The following is a 17,100-nucleotide window of genomic DNA, read 5'->3' as shown; positions in this document are numbered from 1 at the left end:
AGATGCATCTGGATTTAAATCCACATCTAACAACAGACTTTTTTAAGCTGCATCAATGCTCGAGTGAACGACAATAATACAGTCTTATTAAGAGCACATTCTTTGGTTAAGAAGAGTTTGTGTAAAGGGCAAACTTTTGAGTTTCCCCACAAATTGATTCAGCAACATCTGTGATTGCGTCCACCAATAGATTTCCTGTGGGCAATACCTCACATAACTAGCAAAGTGCTTCCTGTGGGCGCACACTGACCCTTCTGCCCTTGGGCTTCCATTAGATAGAGGTGACTGCCTTGGTAAATATATACAGCGAGCTGGGCTCTTTCTGAGAGCGCTTCACAAATACAGGCTCTGCAAACAGGCTCCCACATGCCTCATAACATGGCTGAATAAACAGTGGACTACCACAGGCGAGTGTGCGTGCACACACACAAACTCAGGAGAAGCACATACACAAGAGCAAACACACTCACTGTGAAGACCGCCCGCAGATTATGAAGCTGGTCTATGTCTTTGACCAGACCTGAACTTGACCATTTCACCAGGTAGTTTTCACTATAAGGGACAAATGACAGAAATAGCAACATTATAATGCGTCTTAGCAATTTCTCATATTTGCAGTGAAAAATCTATGTTACAGTGCATAAAGGCATTCAGATAAGTTGGATTAACCACAGTTTGTTTCAAAGCTGCTAAAGCCTTAATGGTAATCAAAACTCCTGTCTGTTAGGAAAACAAAATGCAGGACTGATGTTGGATGTAAAAGACACATTCCACAGCTGAGCTGCTCTACTTATGATAATTTGCTGTCACAATCCTAAAACAATAGTAAATCCCTGGAAAGCTGGCAGTGCTAGTTCCTGTTAGATTTGTGTGTGTGTGTGTGTGTGTGTGTGTGTGTGTGTGTGTGTGTGTGTGTGTGTGTGTGTGTGTGTGTGTGTGTGTGTGTGTGTGTGTACTTTCTTATAATTAACAGTTTACAGATTATAACTTTAGATTTGCCCTTCACAAATGCAAGATACTGTATAATTGCCTTTTATGCACTTGATAACATGTCTAAAGAAAGAATGACAGAAAGAAAGATCTAGTATATGCACCCATGGGTTTACCTGATAAACTTGGATTCCACTGGGTCATAGAGTGACATGAGCACTTCTGCGTCCTCGCCAATCTTGCAAACCACATTCTTTAGAGTCACAAATAGGGCAAACGCTGGCGTGGAAGCAAACTTTGCTTGCCTGGTCAGATCAATATTCTGCTTCTGAGACTGTTGGAGGGAAACAGAGGTATCACATTCAATACTGGCCATTCTTCCATAGCTGTCTGTCACATACAGGTAGGACTCAGATCTGTGTGTAATCTGAACAATGAGCTCTCGGTGAAGATCTAGGCATTCCTGGGAAAACATCGACATTTAGCAGAATAGGTACATAGGTGTGGTTAACAACTGCACCACAGATAATTACATGCCAGCTACTGCTGCTGTGTCTTACTGAAAATTAAACAAGTTAAGCAAGATTTAATAATGTCTATAAATCAATCGGAAACTATAAAAATGTATTTCGCACTGGAATAAAAAGCAGTTTGATCTTCAAGACTGCACGTACAGTAAAAGGTGGACTGACCGAGTGACTCCCTGGATGCCCTTACAAAATATGCTGGGGCTACATCATTAATATTCAACACGTTGACCTGGACACTTTCTTATTGCCCATGCATATGCAATAAAGACCCCTGGGTGAAAAGGTCACATAAGATGAGACCACATAACTGCATGGCACTTAGCGTCTGGCACTCCTACATACTGTCATCTGACATTCAGGTGAGTGATGCCGCTGATACGCCAAGTAAAATAGACATCTGGCTGGAGCTCCTGACTTTCTGAATGCATCTGGATGAGTCATTTTTTCCCACTTCTATACTAAAGTTGTTTTAAATGCCAAAACTCCACTCCAGATTGAAGTGCAGAGGTTAATTTTTCTAACCTTGTAATACAGTTTTCCATTTTATTTTTTTTTCTGTTGTTATTTGACAGAAATGACTTTAAAACATTTTACTTTAAGGAATCAAAATAGCACAACGCTCTCTGGATGTTTACATTAAGAATGATGGTGAATCTTTAGTTGGGCATCCATGCAAATGACTTGCTTCATTCTTAGCTGTGGCAGCAATGACATTATTGTCACATTTAACCACGGAAATCTACATGAGTGTAACTTCATCACTAAAACCAAATTAAGGTAATAATAAAATAATGTAACACTTCTTTTTCATAACTGATATGCAGAGGAGGCAGTCTCAACTAAAGACAAATGTCATCTCGAGCAATGATCTTGTATGAAGAGCAGTGATAACCCGTCTACACTGCAGTGTTTTTTTCCCTACTGCAAACACTGTAATTGCAGCTGTTTGACTCTGGCTGGGATTCAATGAGCCAGAATGATGAGCTCAAGAAGCGTTTACATTCTGATCACACTGTGTACATGTTCATTTACACCTTGCACTAATGTTCTTTTAGTTATTATTGATATACTATCTGTATAAACATCAGAGTTTATTTGCAGGTGCAAATGTGATCAAAGAGGCAGGATCACTTCTTCTCCCTCTTTACCTTCTCTTCTTGGATCCGGTCCTCAATTTGTTTAGAGGCCGCCTCGTGTGCCCTGAACAGACTGACAGTGCTGGTGATCTCTGGGTCCAGAATGTTCCCATCTTTGTCTCTGACCACCAGGTCTAGATCCAAGTACCTGGCAAAACATGCAGGAGAGATAACAAATGCTGAAACCTGCCAAGATGAACACACACAGTAACATTATACACACAAGCAAATATTGAGCTTGTGCCTCTGAGAGAAGGACCAGCAGAAACACACATTCACTATCACTGCCACTCCCTTTGCCTCATTTTCTCTTCATATAACATTCCTCCAGCTCCTCTGTTTTCTTTCAAATGCCCTTGTTTTTTTGTTCAACTCTTTCTTCTGCAGTGGGAGCCAATGCAGACAGCAGACAATGGCGGTATTTCATCAGTTCGTCACTCCCTGCTTCTGCAGAGGCAAAAGTCATTTCTCTACCTGGCCAAAGGTTTAAAGTTTCATCACAGGCGCAGAATGGAGCTTCACAATTTTCATTTTAAACCGATTTTCTAGGCCCACTGTAGACACAGCAAGAGCTGTCATTTCATGATGGAATACAGTATGGTTTGCTGAAACTAAATCCCTCCAGTTTTTCCTCAATCTAAGTGATGACCTGTCATATTCTATTGACTGACACTGCTGACCTATTCCAACAAGAGTCATTTTTTCGGATAGATATGAGGATAAAGGGATATAAGCTGTGGGGAGGGAAGGACAAAGCTAAAAGCCTCTAAAGACCGGATCCTCACTTGTTTCCGTAGTCTATCTTGGAGGTGACTTTCTGTTTGAGCTCGGTGAGCTCGTCCTGCGGGAGGGTGCCAGACAGTATCTGGGAACGCCATTCGATGAGGCTGTAGATCATGTCACGGACAGAGTTGAACATCTCACGTTTGTCCCCCTGTCAGGAGAAACATATGAATGAACATGTGTACAGCTTAGACATACAATCAACTTCCAGGATGAGATGTACAACATCCATGTGGGCTTATGTCTGAACTGCTGGCTGTTGACAGGAAATGTTGAATTTGGCGGGTCTGCCATCTCATTAGCAGCATATACAGGATGTGTAGGTGAGCAAATCTCTTGATGGTTGACAGCAGGTGGGATTAACTTGAGCCCAAAGGGTACTGGGTTTCTGAGGCTAACATTGGTACAGTTAACAATATTTCAAATTAAAAATATGTGAAAACAACACAGTATTGGGTGATTTCTTTTTTTTACACAAATACATAATGAAAATACAAAATATATTTGGCAAATATCCCTTACAATATGTTAAGATGTGTCATTATGTATGGTATTTTGCAGTTATAAAATAAACGTTATATTTGAAGAAAGTAAATATAAAACCTTGTCTAACTATAAAAGAAAAGAGTGTTTCTGTCTGTCTGTCCTTTGCTTTTCTCGACAACCTTTCATCCGATCTACTTCACACTCGGCTGATGTATTGCTGAGGACCCAAAGGGAGTGCAGTGTTGAGTGTGAAGTTGTTTGGATGAGCGGTTCTCGAGAAAGCTGCAAGCAGCAATACCCGAGACCAAGCAATCGGCACGTTCTGAACAGGCACAAGTGGAATAAAAAGCAAACTTCACTGAAAATGAATCATAAATAGTTCCTAGAAATACAAACACAAAAACCACAAAATATATTAACTTCAATTAAGAAAAATAAGGATCGAATCAGATAAAATATATATTGACATAAAACATTTCTGTGTACCTTTTTTTATTTTACATATGCCACAATATGCGCATATACTGATATATCTGTGATAAACCAATGTATAAGCTCCGCCACATAATAAACCCACTTACTGTGTCTTTACACTCCTACATCTAAAAAAGGCTTAATCCGCACAAAAAACATATCTGACTTGAGTGTGTTGAGGGGGGGGGGGGGGGGGGGGCTGGCTTACCACATAAAGGTCCCTCCATATTGAAGCCCACTCCCGCAGTGTGGTGGTAACCTCCTGAACCAGAGGCAGCTCGGTGGGAATGACCGTCTCCTTTTGCCTGCAGTGACATTGAGCAAATTTAATATATTCATTCTGTGTCCTTTCTGCCCTTTCCTCTTCTTACTGAGACTGTATTATCAGATATATTGCATGAGGAAAGAAGGAAGGGGAATCACCAACGTTTTTTAGTTTCTCAAAGTAATATCATCACATATTTTGTCCATTCTGCTGTCAATATCACACATGCACTCTGCCTGTAATTAGTGAAAGTTCAAACTGATTTCACACCTTTGATCAGATCCTTTAGTGACAATTCCATGTGTGCAAAAATATCTGTTCCTCGAGGTTTTCAGCTGAATTCAAGGACTTTGAAGTTTAGGCTTTATATTTTTTTTTGTGGTGTGCGTGAGTGAAATCAAAGACGGCTGATCAAAACAAAAAGCAGTGCCACAAACACACATGTCACATCATATCAAGTAGAACGCTTTCCACGGAAACAACCTCAGAGGATGTCTACGTTCAACTTACACTTTTTATCTAGCCGACAAGCTTCTCAGTAAGACTGAAAGTAAGTTGAAAGGACAAACTTCTAACTACAAACTACATATTTGTTCACAACTTGATTTTTGTTGCAGTCTTTAACTCAATTTATCGAATATATTTCATTATAATCACATTATATATCATAATAAATAACAATTAGTAAATAATCTATAAAGGGTCAATGAAGGTGGTAGCAAAAATACTGCAGTATTCAAAGTGAAGAAGGAGAAATACTAACCCACTGCCTTCCACTGTGGCCTCTTTCAGGTGTATATAACAAGCAGGAAATACGCCCTGGAAGAGGAAGAGAAAACAACTTTATACATAACCAAGACAGAAGTTCGGCAGCTACAAAACGGAAGATGTGAAGAGCAATCTCTCAGTAGCAAATATGATTTTGGAAAATCTCTGCTAGTCACTCACCTTTTTGGATTTTCTTCTCAGCCTATGGCCTCTGTACCAGTCTAATAGAGAACAAAATAATGTTCAATGCCCAAACGTAGTACAAAAAGAAAAAGGGGAAAAACTGGTATAACTTTTTCACAAGATCAGTTGTTCAATTTAGCTCAATTTACTATTGAGTTTCATCAAAGTTCAAAATAACAACAGTGTGAATAAGAAATGCTCTGCACAGTGATGCACTAATCAATAATGGCCAGTTTTCAGCTGATCAGTGACCAATGACCCTCCCCGATCAGTCTCATATATCCGTACACAGCCGAAAGATGGTTCATGTTGTGTAAACAGTGGCACAGACAGTTATGTCACAGCCACACACAAACACACACTAAAACTAATATGAATATGATATGAACTGCAGCAGACTCGCCATCAGGCAGCAACATTATAGTTTTTAACTGGTTTACATTAATTTACCGTTAACATGTTGCACACCGTCATTATGAATCCAACAGGCAGAACTCAGATGCCAGCCCGAACACAGGCTTAATAATAGCCAGATATGATGTCTAAATAACCAATGCAGAGTGAACAGTGACCTGTTGAGTGCTGCTAATCTAAAATTAAAAAAATAATAATACTAAAATGACATGAATGTTGATATTTTCTATAACTGAAGTGCTTTTTCATTACATTCAAAAAAAGACAATATTTAGTCAATCACAATATATTACAGGAAAGTATTTTGTGGTACCCACCAAGGTTAATCTGCACCGCTGACAAATATTTTATCAGTACTAAACTTTGAGCTTATTTCATTAAACTCAAAAGTTCATCATGTAGTTAGAAAACCAAATATTGTGTTCTTCTCTCTTGTGTTTTATATGAACTGTGTTTTATTATTAAGATACAATTGAATTTTCAATTAAAGCAAAGTTAAGTATACCTCTTAGAAAGAGAGAAAATTAGAATCAGCTGGTCAGACTTTTTAAAAAATGGAAATCAGTGCATCTCTGGTCAGGTTTTCAGGTGAATTCCATTATAATGTAATATATTGCTAATACTGTATATTATCTCATTGTACAAATGTATAAGATTTGACGTAGTACTAGAGGGATTTGTGTTGACAGGAAAATAATGCCCAACATTGGCTTGTCAACTCCAATCATGCATGTCATCAGTACGCCTGTTCTTACCTTCATATGTCTCAAGTATGTGCACTGTGTCTCCAATCTGCAGCGACAGCTCCTCCTCTCCCCGGGCATCGTAGTTATAGATTGCTGTAAAAAAAAAAAAAAAAAAGATGATAGAGGACAATATAAGAGGAGGAGATATTACAGGAGGAGGAACAAGGCAATAAAGCATTTGGCTGCCTTGTAGCACTAATTGTGTGTCATTGCAATGTGTCGTAGAGGCATCACACATCCACATGATGTCCACCCACACAGTGTGAAACACTCATGGTTAGGCCTGGCACCATCAATGCTGCAATATCAACACATTTCTACCACCCACTGAAAATAAACCAATAATAATGGAGTACACCAAAACAACAATGAATCCAATGGAGAACAGATTGGCTGAGAAATACAGATGGAGTAAAAGAGATAGTAAAATATTACAGTGTTCCAAATTTTCTTAAGGCCTCTTTGATGAAAGGTGAGATGAAAATGTTTGTTTTGGTTTCCTTGTAAACAGTAAAAAATCATATTTTTGCCTCCAGCTAATTCTAAACAGACAGGAGTCAATGGAGCACATTACAGGTGTCCCCAAAATGATATCCGAGTAAATCACCAAAATGTTCTGTTACATTAAACAAAGTCGCTAAAATGAAGGAAGTGCTGGCATCAAATGTATATAACAATATATGTAGGTGGAATGGATACAACTTAGCAACTACTCATTCTGCTCCAAAAACTTGGACCTAACACCTCAACAGATTTAATCTTAATATCTGTTAAGTATTACAGATACTCTATCAACTAACAAACAGAAAGCAAATAGGGCAGAAGACATACATCTTGGCGAAGGTGAGTAGTCAGTACCAGAAAAAAAACTGTTCTTTTTCAGTCTAAAGATGTATGTGATCTGTGGACTCCAATACAACGCAAGCTATTCTCTTTCATTGATTTCAGAGCCAACACAACACAGCATCTCACATCTATTGTCGGAGCTCCATCAATATGTCAAGGTCATGTTATAAGATACTTGTTCTCTCATTTAGTGGTAGGAGGACAGCATGTCGCTGTCAAACCAGCCATGACGGACACTTGTCATGGAGAAATCTTACAAGAACCCACACAAAAACATGAGTGAACACACAACCTATATGCTGACGGTGTGACAGGTGGCTGTGTTAACAGAGGTGTTTGTGTTAAGAGGACACCTATAGAGAGAAATGACACAAATGTGTGTGTGTGTGTGTGTGTGTGTGTGTGTGTGTGTGTGTGTGTGTGTGTGTGTGTGTGTGTGTGTGTGTGTGTGTGTGTGTGTGTGTGTGTGTGTGTGTGTGTGTGCGCGTGTGCGTGTTCATGTGTGCATATCCTGCAGAGGGATTGCAGGCAGGGCTACTTCAACAGAGGTTCCCAGAGGTGAATGATGGCTTAATTAAAAAGGACCCTCGCTGCAGGCACTGGAGCCAGCATGCTGATCAGAGCTCAACATAAAGGCTTGTCCGCTTGTCCAGGACAAGTGGATTTTTTGTAGGGCAAGTCGAAGAGAAATTGAATTGCCCCACCAGACAAGTTAAAACTAAACTAAACCACAAATATCATGTCTTCACATTATGTGACACTGATTACTCGGCTATTTAGTTAAATGAACACATTCAGATTACCAACTTGAAACAAATGCATTTTTTCCCCCTACAATATTTCCAATTCGATGATGAATTTCACTGGGTCAGTTATGAGGATGACGTAATGTTCTGCAGCATCAGCCAAGCACCCATTTAGAGAATTGTGACCCACTCTAACTAAATCAGTAACATTAACCCAAAAATAAATCACTTAATTAATTCTGAGATTAGCTAAACTACAAACATAGCTAACTGGAGAATGGGGGAGAGCTAGCTTGCTAGCCACATTTGACATTACCTACAATGCACCTGTCATGTTGTTGAAAATACTCTGTGACAAAATATTCCTTGTAGGCTAGACCAGTTATTCCCAAAGACTGGGTTGCATTGTTTTTATTTAATATTCATATGCGCAGTACATCTTTGTGTCACATGAAACAATCATAATAATTAACAGATTCTGTATCCAGCCACAAGAAATGGATGTCTGGCACATAAAAAAGTAAACTCCAACTTAAGACCAGACTACAGGAAAGAAAAGAGGATTCAAAAACCTTTTGAATTTGAAAGCCCAGAGTCACTGCTGGAGCTGGGACTAATTCCTGCTAAGGAAACAGAGCTGTTACAGCTAAGCAGTGATCGCAAGCTGAAAAGAAGACATGAATGCATTGCATTATCTTCATTCTGGATAAGCATCTCATCTGAGTAAGGCAAGCATTTTGCTCCTCATCCCTTTCACAACCACATACAAGTGTGAAGTGGGATTTTCTGTTTTCACAAAAGATAAAGGCAAATCACAGGAATAGACAAGCGCATTGCTCTCTTCTCTTGAATTGAATGCAATACTAAAAAGCAAGCAGGCCCACCAATCACATTGGCAAGGTGTGCACAATTGGATATTTGGTATAAATAATATACAAGACAAGTAAATAGCATCTAATGAGCCTATTGAGCTCGATTCTGTTTTATAAATCTCTCTGGCTATATAAACACTCAAAACATCCGTTTGCATGTCTGCCAATCATTAGACCTGTCAATGAGAAAAACTAAAAAAAGGTCAACTTAACCAATTGTGTTGTATCAGCGAGGTGCTCCAGCAGCATCAGCTGTCATTGCACATGACCATTACACACGGCTGTGACTATTTATAGAGCCCGTACCACTATTCATCGCATTTACCTGTAAACTATCATTGTGGTGGGCACACAGGTTGTCGACTGGTTAAGAGCGCATGCCATGTACGCAGTGGACCCCGGTTCGAGTCCTGGCCAGCGGACCTTTCTACATGTCCCGAAATTTCCTGCCTCTCATTTTTTTAAAACAACAACAATAAAAAAACTATGATTGGTAATATCTCAATCATCATTATTTAAAGTCAGAGGGATGATTGATGATCAATCAATAGCACTCATATTGAAACTGACTTTACAGAGTGCTATGCAATTCAGGATGAAATAAAAATAATTAACAGGGAAGCAATGTAAATACATGCTCAAATGTAAATAAAAATGATAAAATTCACTCATAAATAATATATAATTACATTTATAAATGTGCTTCTGAGTGACATTTTACAGAACAGCGTGTAGACTGCAAAATAATAACACAATCAATGGCAAACAACCTAAATAATGTTTTACTACAAGATTACATCTCTCTCCTAAGATTACATCTCTCACCTTATATGTAGGCTTATCTAAACATTCACTGGCATCACTTTGCATTGCTTATTGCTATCTAAATGAATATAACAAATTATTTGTTAAGGTGAAAACATTACATAAATTTAATTAAATTACAAAATCTATAAGTTATATGTTGACACTGTCTGGGTGGTTTCAAATGTTTGTTGGTCTTAATTCTGCATTCGCAAATAAAATAAAAATGGTTTTATATTCTGTTATTTTTACCCTGACAAATTACTTTTGTGTCTGAACAAATGAAAGCTAAATGTAATTGCCCCAAAAAGTTAATTTCGAACACTGCTGATGGTGTATCAAGTGAATAGATGTTTACTTCCACAATCGCCTGCCATCAGAGTAGCCGATTATATTTCATTAATATATCAGGTGGCACAGAGCAATGTTTTTTGATTACAATTAGCTAGAACAGAGTATTCCAGTTGTTTGTCACTTTTGCTACCACAGTAAAATTGATTTATGTATTCTACTCCCACACATTGATAGCGTCTCCATGATGCCCGCAAATTAGACGTATTCTCCCGGAATCTGGAGTGAACGAGCAAGAGCGCGCACTAGAGTGACAGTGCGTGTGTGTTTGTGTGACTATAAATGCAGCGCGTGCGAGAGCAAAGCTCTGTGTTGCCGCTTATTAGATCGGCGATGTGCCGCCAACCCTAATGACAGTATGTCGTTCCCGTAACAGGTTCTTTTAATACTAGCTCTACTCTTTGTTTTTAACCAGTGGTCACACAAAGAAAGCAATTTTAAAAGATGAAATAGTTCAATTAACTAAAAAAATAACCACCGGGTTATTTGGATTTCTGATTCTATACAGGGCATATATTTTTAAAGAATAAAGTAGTGATTTAGGTCACATCAGAGTTATAAAGGCAGCTCTGATTACAGAGAATACCAAATAGCGGCACAGTATGTGGCAGCTATATAAGAGGCCGGAAAAGATTGTGTATAATTGAGTTACCAAGGCAACATGAGGCAATTTACAAAAGGTAAGAAGAGGACACAAAGGTATGAGCTGCAAGGCTGGTCCCTCTGTTGCAAACACTAAAAAGTGTGCAATCTGGCAAAAGGAAATGTCTAAAAAATGATGATAAAATTTGCTAAACACAGAAAGGAAGACTGGTCAGTGGTCAGGTCATCACTTCACTGTACCGACACACAACCACTCTGACAGTCAGAGACCATTGTACAGGGACCATCATTTAGTGCAGGGCATAAAATGCCATGTGTAGCCTATTTCATTCAGCCCTGTGTCATTTTGTTATCAAAGTGTATGTGCATATACACGTGCACGTCCACAATGTATTTGCGATCCCCTGAATAATCCAACAAGCCCAGCGAATCCACCAGAAAGCGAGCCTGTGGGCTGACAATGGAACAAAGACCCCAGGAAATGAATTCAGTGGTTCCAAGCCGAGATACAAAAGGTACCTACAGGGGGAGAAAACAACAAAACAATCAAAAGGGAGGTGGGATTAATCTGTGCACAGCTATCAGAGAGCAGCATAGTCACTATACAGCAGGGAACGCTCAATTAAACTATCATTAAGAGTAGCCAGAGAGGCCTGTAACTGCTGCATCTGTGTGTTTGTTTGGAACTGGGTCACTGGCCCAGCTGATTCGGCATGTTATCTAAACAGCAGGTGCTGAGAGGGAGCAGCACAAACTAACAGCTCTGATAGAGACCAGTATTTCCACAGGCTGAGTATTTACTTGTGGTGGTGGGTGGCACGGCATGTGGCGGCACAGTGGGTGGGCTCAGCAATAAACTAGTCAAACTAAAGTTTATGAAGAAGTCCATTTATTGCCAAGGAACAACTACTCAAAATGAATATCTATATGTCCGACATAAATGACAATTCAGAAATAAATAACTATTTACATATTAATAGAAATGTTCCATTTTCAAAATGTACTTAAGAACAAAACATGGACTTTAATTTTACATTTTGATGAACATGGCAAAATAAATTATTTAAAAACAACATATTGCAACATGCTGCAATGTTTCCACTCGCGATATGTTATCAATACACTGCCGCTAAGTATCCATCTTTTTAAAACATAAGACAACTACTATCCGCTTGTTTATGGAGTCGCTGAACAGACTGTTGACCAGGGCTGAACATTTTTGAAAAAAATATCTAATTGAGATTATTTTGACTGATATTGCAAATGTGACAATAATGAGACTAGCAGTGTTGTGATATTTATACTGAGCATCATTTCTGGGGGCTGAAAGTCTGCTGGTCCGGGTGCATTATGAAATCACAAATGCACTTCTCGGTTAAAATTTGGATTTGATCTACCTAGGCGTGCCGCCCGAGTAGAGCCTATGTAGGGGGAACGCTGGAGTCATGAAGCATCACATTCATCAGAAAATGAAAAACTCACCCTTGTGATCACCGCCAATGAGTCTCATATGAAACGAATGGGAGCACAGAGAACCGGGGGGATTCTCTCTGGGAAAGTGGGGCAATAACAAAAATGAACACAAACGACACCCTGGGAAGATGCTGACTAAATGACAACCATCAAACACAAACCTGACATGCGAAGCGATGATGGTGCAATTTAACACGGGCACCAAAGTGATTCTTGTCACGTGGGGATTGAATGACAGCTCTGATTGCCCATAAACCTGTATTTGCATACCCAGGAGTAAACTGATGTCAATTAGAAAGCAGTGAGGGAGAGAAAATCCATCAGAGGAAGAAGACGACAAGGAAGTGGACCATATTCTCTTTGGAGTGTGGCATGCAAATGATTTTCTGGAAATGGGATAAACAGTAGCATCATTTGCCAAGGGCTCATTACCATACATAACCTCTTACATAAGGCTGTGCAAACTCAGAGAGCATTATCATCAGAGGAAACGAGTGAGAAATCAGATTACAGACCTATCCACTTAGCCATCATACGTCTACACCCTCTCCACAATTACAAGCAGCCTCATCTAAACACTGGACTGATTGTAATTCTACACTTTGGGCCCACTAATAACCTGCACTAATCCACGAAGAGTATAACATATCATTACACTCAGATGAGAATACAGTATGCTGATGAGGGAGGGGTGGGAAAAAGGGAGGAAAGAAATCTGCAAACATGCTCATTGGAAAGAGACTGAGCCTCTTGCTGTTTTGTATAAAGTCCCTGTGGGCTGTAAGCCCACAGAGAGAGCCAGTGAGGAAATCCCAGACAAGAGGATTCTCCAGGAAAAAAAAAAGGCAGAGCGGAGTCTGCTTGAATTGGGCTTTTGAGGAGCCAAACAGGCAGAAAATCCTGCAATGTCTTGCAGCAGGTAACTGACGTGAAGGGCCCTGTCCAACTACAACCTCACATGTCTGCAGCAGCTCAGTCTGGTTGATGATAGGTCTCCAAGCCCAATTAAAACAGCATGGCTATCAATGTGCAAGTGAGCAGGAGAAATAGTGTTACCCCTTTCAGTCCAAAGACTTGGGAAATTGGTTATCCAACTGGTTTAGGAGCAGGCATTGATATCTGATCACCAAAGATGTACAAATGATGCCTTCAATTCAAGATATTTGGTGATTGATGTGTGTCGCTTTTGAGTATTTTAGGCCTTAGACATGACGGTAACAGTAAATACTACTCGTTCTTGTAAGAAAGTAAGGTGAACTCTACAGTACTAAAGCCCCATTCAAGCACAGAAATGCATTTAATGCCATTTGAACTGAGTGACCACAGTGGAAAAGGTAGGCACGAATACAGATAGATTTTCCCAAAACCCTTGTCACTCACCGGTTGCCGCATGCCATTCGACAACTGATCCATGCTGCCCCAAAAAAGTTAAATTTAAAGCCTCAAAAGTTCACCTACTTTCAACTTTGTTCTTGCAATCGGTTACAAAAGAGCACTGCTGCTCACCAGTCCAGCTCCTGGATTTCTACCATTGAAATTCAGTGAGTTCAAAGCGTTTCTCCTATGCAACAAATGAATGTGTGATTAATCCCCAAGAGCAATGTTGGCAAGCTGTAATTGGAGAAGAATTCTGAATCAAGAATCAATTTTAAAATCGAATTGTGACCCGGAGAATCAGGATTGGAGTATAATATTCTCCAAGATTCCCATCCCTACAGTAATAAAAAGGAGCATTACAGAGATTTTCTGTTACTATACATACAGCCTGTGAATGTTGTGCATACAGTCTGAGGTAAGCTTTACTGTAGAGCCCAAACAATTTTTGATTGATCAATTACTCAACCAAAATAATATGTGACTATTCAAATCGTTTTTCAGGCGGAAATACCAAACATTCCCTCGTTCGTCTGAGCAGATATTGATAAACCCGTAGTCGTCGTACTTCAGCTTCTAGCTAGCAACACAGGGGGAGCGAGCCTAAATGGAGTTACTTTTTTCTGAAGTGGAAGGTCATTTCAAATGTTTCAAACAGGGCTCAACAAATATCACCAAACATACAAGCTGTTTTATGTGCAACTCTCTTGCTATTGACATCACATTCCTGAGTGACATCACAAGCAGCACCAGTAAGATAGTCCCGACTGGCGATGCTGGCGATGACTGCCTTCCCTGGTCTGTCTGTGCTTTCTGTCAGTGCAGGCAGGGGGCTGATTTTAGCTCTGCCACACGGGTCCAGCTGTTTGTATGAGGAGCATAAAGTACCCTCTGATTGGGATAAGTATTTCCCAATTAGAATTTACATTATTAATGATAATGTGTGACAATGATCAAATTTAAAGTTTGCACAAGTAATGTCATTAATTTTAGATTATTTTGTTTTGTTTTGGATATGTACATGCTGTTGAAGTTATCTGGTAAATTCAAATGCAACGCAGCCCAGAGTCACAGCAAGAAATGTGTGCTTAAAAGAAGGTCAGCTGATCACATACATAAAGAAAACAAGTCCACCAGAGCTCACAGTACAAATCAATTTGGGAGTTATTTTGAGGCGAGTCATTTTCCCCCCACTGCACCACTACACTGGACCTTAGGGTTCCTTCACCTGCCAAATCCTGCTTTCACCCCGCTCGTTACAGCTTCTCATTTGTGAGGATTTGCTGCTTCTCTTAGTCTCATGTGATGTTAGGATGCATATCTTTGATTTTACACTGGATAAAACAAGCAAATCATATTAAAGACAAACTATTTATCAATTAATCGAGAAAATAATTAATCTATAATGAAAGTAATCATAAGCTGTAGCCCTACTTAGCTCCTGAAAAATGATAATGATGTGATAAATGATAAATTAAGGTCTTATATCATCCCAATCATGCCCATTGATTTTGCCTTCTTTTCTGCAAGGTCAAAGATAGTGAACAAAACAGCCAGAGGATGAGAGAAAGATTATGTGTGCAAGAAAGAGAAATGAATGTGGAATGATAAAACAGTGCTATACAGTAATACTGACCATGGGAGTATGAATTTAATACAGTGCTTAACATAAATGAGGAGGAGTTCAATAAGCACAAAGTGGACTGAGAACGCCCTCTTCCAGGCAACGGGAATGAAAAGAGGATGATTATTACTAGGAATGCATCGGTTGTCCTGAACCATTCAGTATAAGATGTTGGCTTCGGTGCTTTGCTCAGTTTGGCATGCTCCCTAACCTAAGCAACTACAGTCAAAATAGTTTAATAATCCACTTATTATGATGTTTAGGGTTCCGCCTTTTGGCTCTGCACCACTTAGCTGTAGCATGGTCATGAATGTATGCCAAGCCAACATGAACAGCACCCTGCTTTAAAGCCAATTTGACATAGTGGCCAAACCGTGTAATTACAACACTGCGTGATGCTATTGGGCCCAAAAAGACTTCTTCCCATAGACTTACATGATGAAAGAGATGTTACCTACCCTAGCTTTAAACAATATCACGTCTCCCAGTCCCCTTCACGTCTCTGTGAGTCAGCTTTTCACTCTGCCTTCGAGTGAAGCCATTCAGAACAACTATAAAAACATTTGATTTCTGACGTGGTCAGACAGCACATCATGAGAACCAGTTTTCAGTGGCCATAAATCAGTATGAAACAGCTGTCAGTAGGTATCCTTTCTCCTTGTGGTAAACAGAAAAGTTGTTTTCCACTGCAGCACAATAAAAGTGTGTCAGTAACAGTTTCCGCTGCAGCACACCTAAACTGTTTCAGTAATAGTTTTGTCCAACAAGCTATTGTTGGATGTTTCCTTTTTTTTTAAGACCAAAATATTATTTTCTACCTTTTTTTCCTGCTGTACCAAAAATGTACTGAACCATGACCCCAACACCAAGGTACATAGTGAACCATGAATTTTTATGTAATGTTACACCTCTAATTATTATCCTGCAGCTGCACTATTGGTCTCAGAGGCAAGAGTAGATTATATTCTCTGAGGGATATAGCTGACTGTAAATGACTAACCCAGACTGACTGACTGAATAGATCTGCATATAAAATGATATATACCGCTTACTACTTAATATCAGGAGACAATATGATGACTACATTATACATTTGACCATTTAAATCTACTGTATCTCAAGTCAGAGCTCTTTAATTTTGAAGCATTCACCTCTTGACAATACACTGTGAATTAAGTTCAATGTTCTAGAGGGCAGAAAATAATATCCAGTGAAAATGTTGCCAAATTTAGAGACACATCCATATGTTTTTGAGAATTGTGCCATAATGGTGAAGCTGCTCTGAAAGATTTTACAGACTGTAAATTCTAACTTTAATAGGATTTGGCACCAAATTTCAATTTTAAATGCAAAATGTTCATTAAGAAGCCTTTTGGGGTTATGATGCCTTAAAGGACGTTACTGGAGTATAAAACCAATGTACCCTTGTCTGACATCTGGTGTGGACATTTGTATAGGACAAATGTAAGCTGAGTGAGGTGCTGCTGCAGGTGTTTCCTATGTTTTCTTGATGAGCCATGCTATGGGTGAGGCGGAGCTGGCTGCAGTGTGCTCTGCTGCAGAGCTGACAGGTATTCTTCCGGGATCTGCCAAGTGCTGTTAGGATAACAGGAGCAATGTTGCTCCAATGCGGGAGAGGAGCAGCAGCAAGGCCCGGCAACTCTACTGCACTACTCGGACTCCCTCATCACT

At 39.5% G+C, this 17,100-nt stretch overlaps 1 protein-coding gene across 1 annotated transcript in view; it reads right to left on the bottom strand.

The window, feature by feature from the left end:
• The window catches only part of dock1 (dedicator of cytokinesis 1), a 184,527-nt gene that overhangs the window by 152,075 nt on the left and 15,352 nt on the right, over window positions 1-17,100 (bottom strand). Inside the window, exons 2-9 of the mRNA XM_062442681.1 lie at window positions 6,725-6,808; window positions 5,553-5,593; window positions 5,368-5,423; window positions 4,548-4,644; window positions 3,382-3,530; window positions 2,609-2,744; window positions 1,107-1,264; window positions 471-552 (exon numbers count right to left, since the gene is read on the bottom strand). Of these exons, the coding sequence (XP_062298665.1) occupies window positions 471-552; window positions 1,107-1,264; window positions 2,609-2,744; window positions 3,382-3,530; window positions 4,548-4,644; window positions 5,368-5,423; window positions 5,553-5,593; window positions 6,725-6,808 (803 nt within the window). The remainder of the gene's footprint in view (window positions 1-470; window positions 553-1,106; window positions 1,265-2,608; window positions 2,745-3,381; window positions 3,531-4,547; window positions 4,645-5,367; window positions 5,424-5,552; window positions 5,594-6,724; window positions 6,809-17,100) is intronic.

The sequence above is a fragment of the Scomber scombrus genome, chromosome 21 (assembly GCF_963691925.1).
Source record: "Scomber scombrus chromosome 21, fScoSco1.1, whole genome shotgun sequence".
Lineage (NCBI taxonomy): Eukaryota > Metazoa > Chordata > Actinopteri > Scombriformes > Scombridae > Scomber > Scomber scombrus.
Note: the sequence above shows the minus strand (reverse complement) of the source record. Positions and strands in the feature narration are given on the sequence as shown.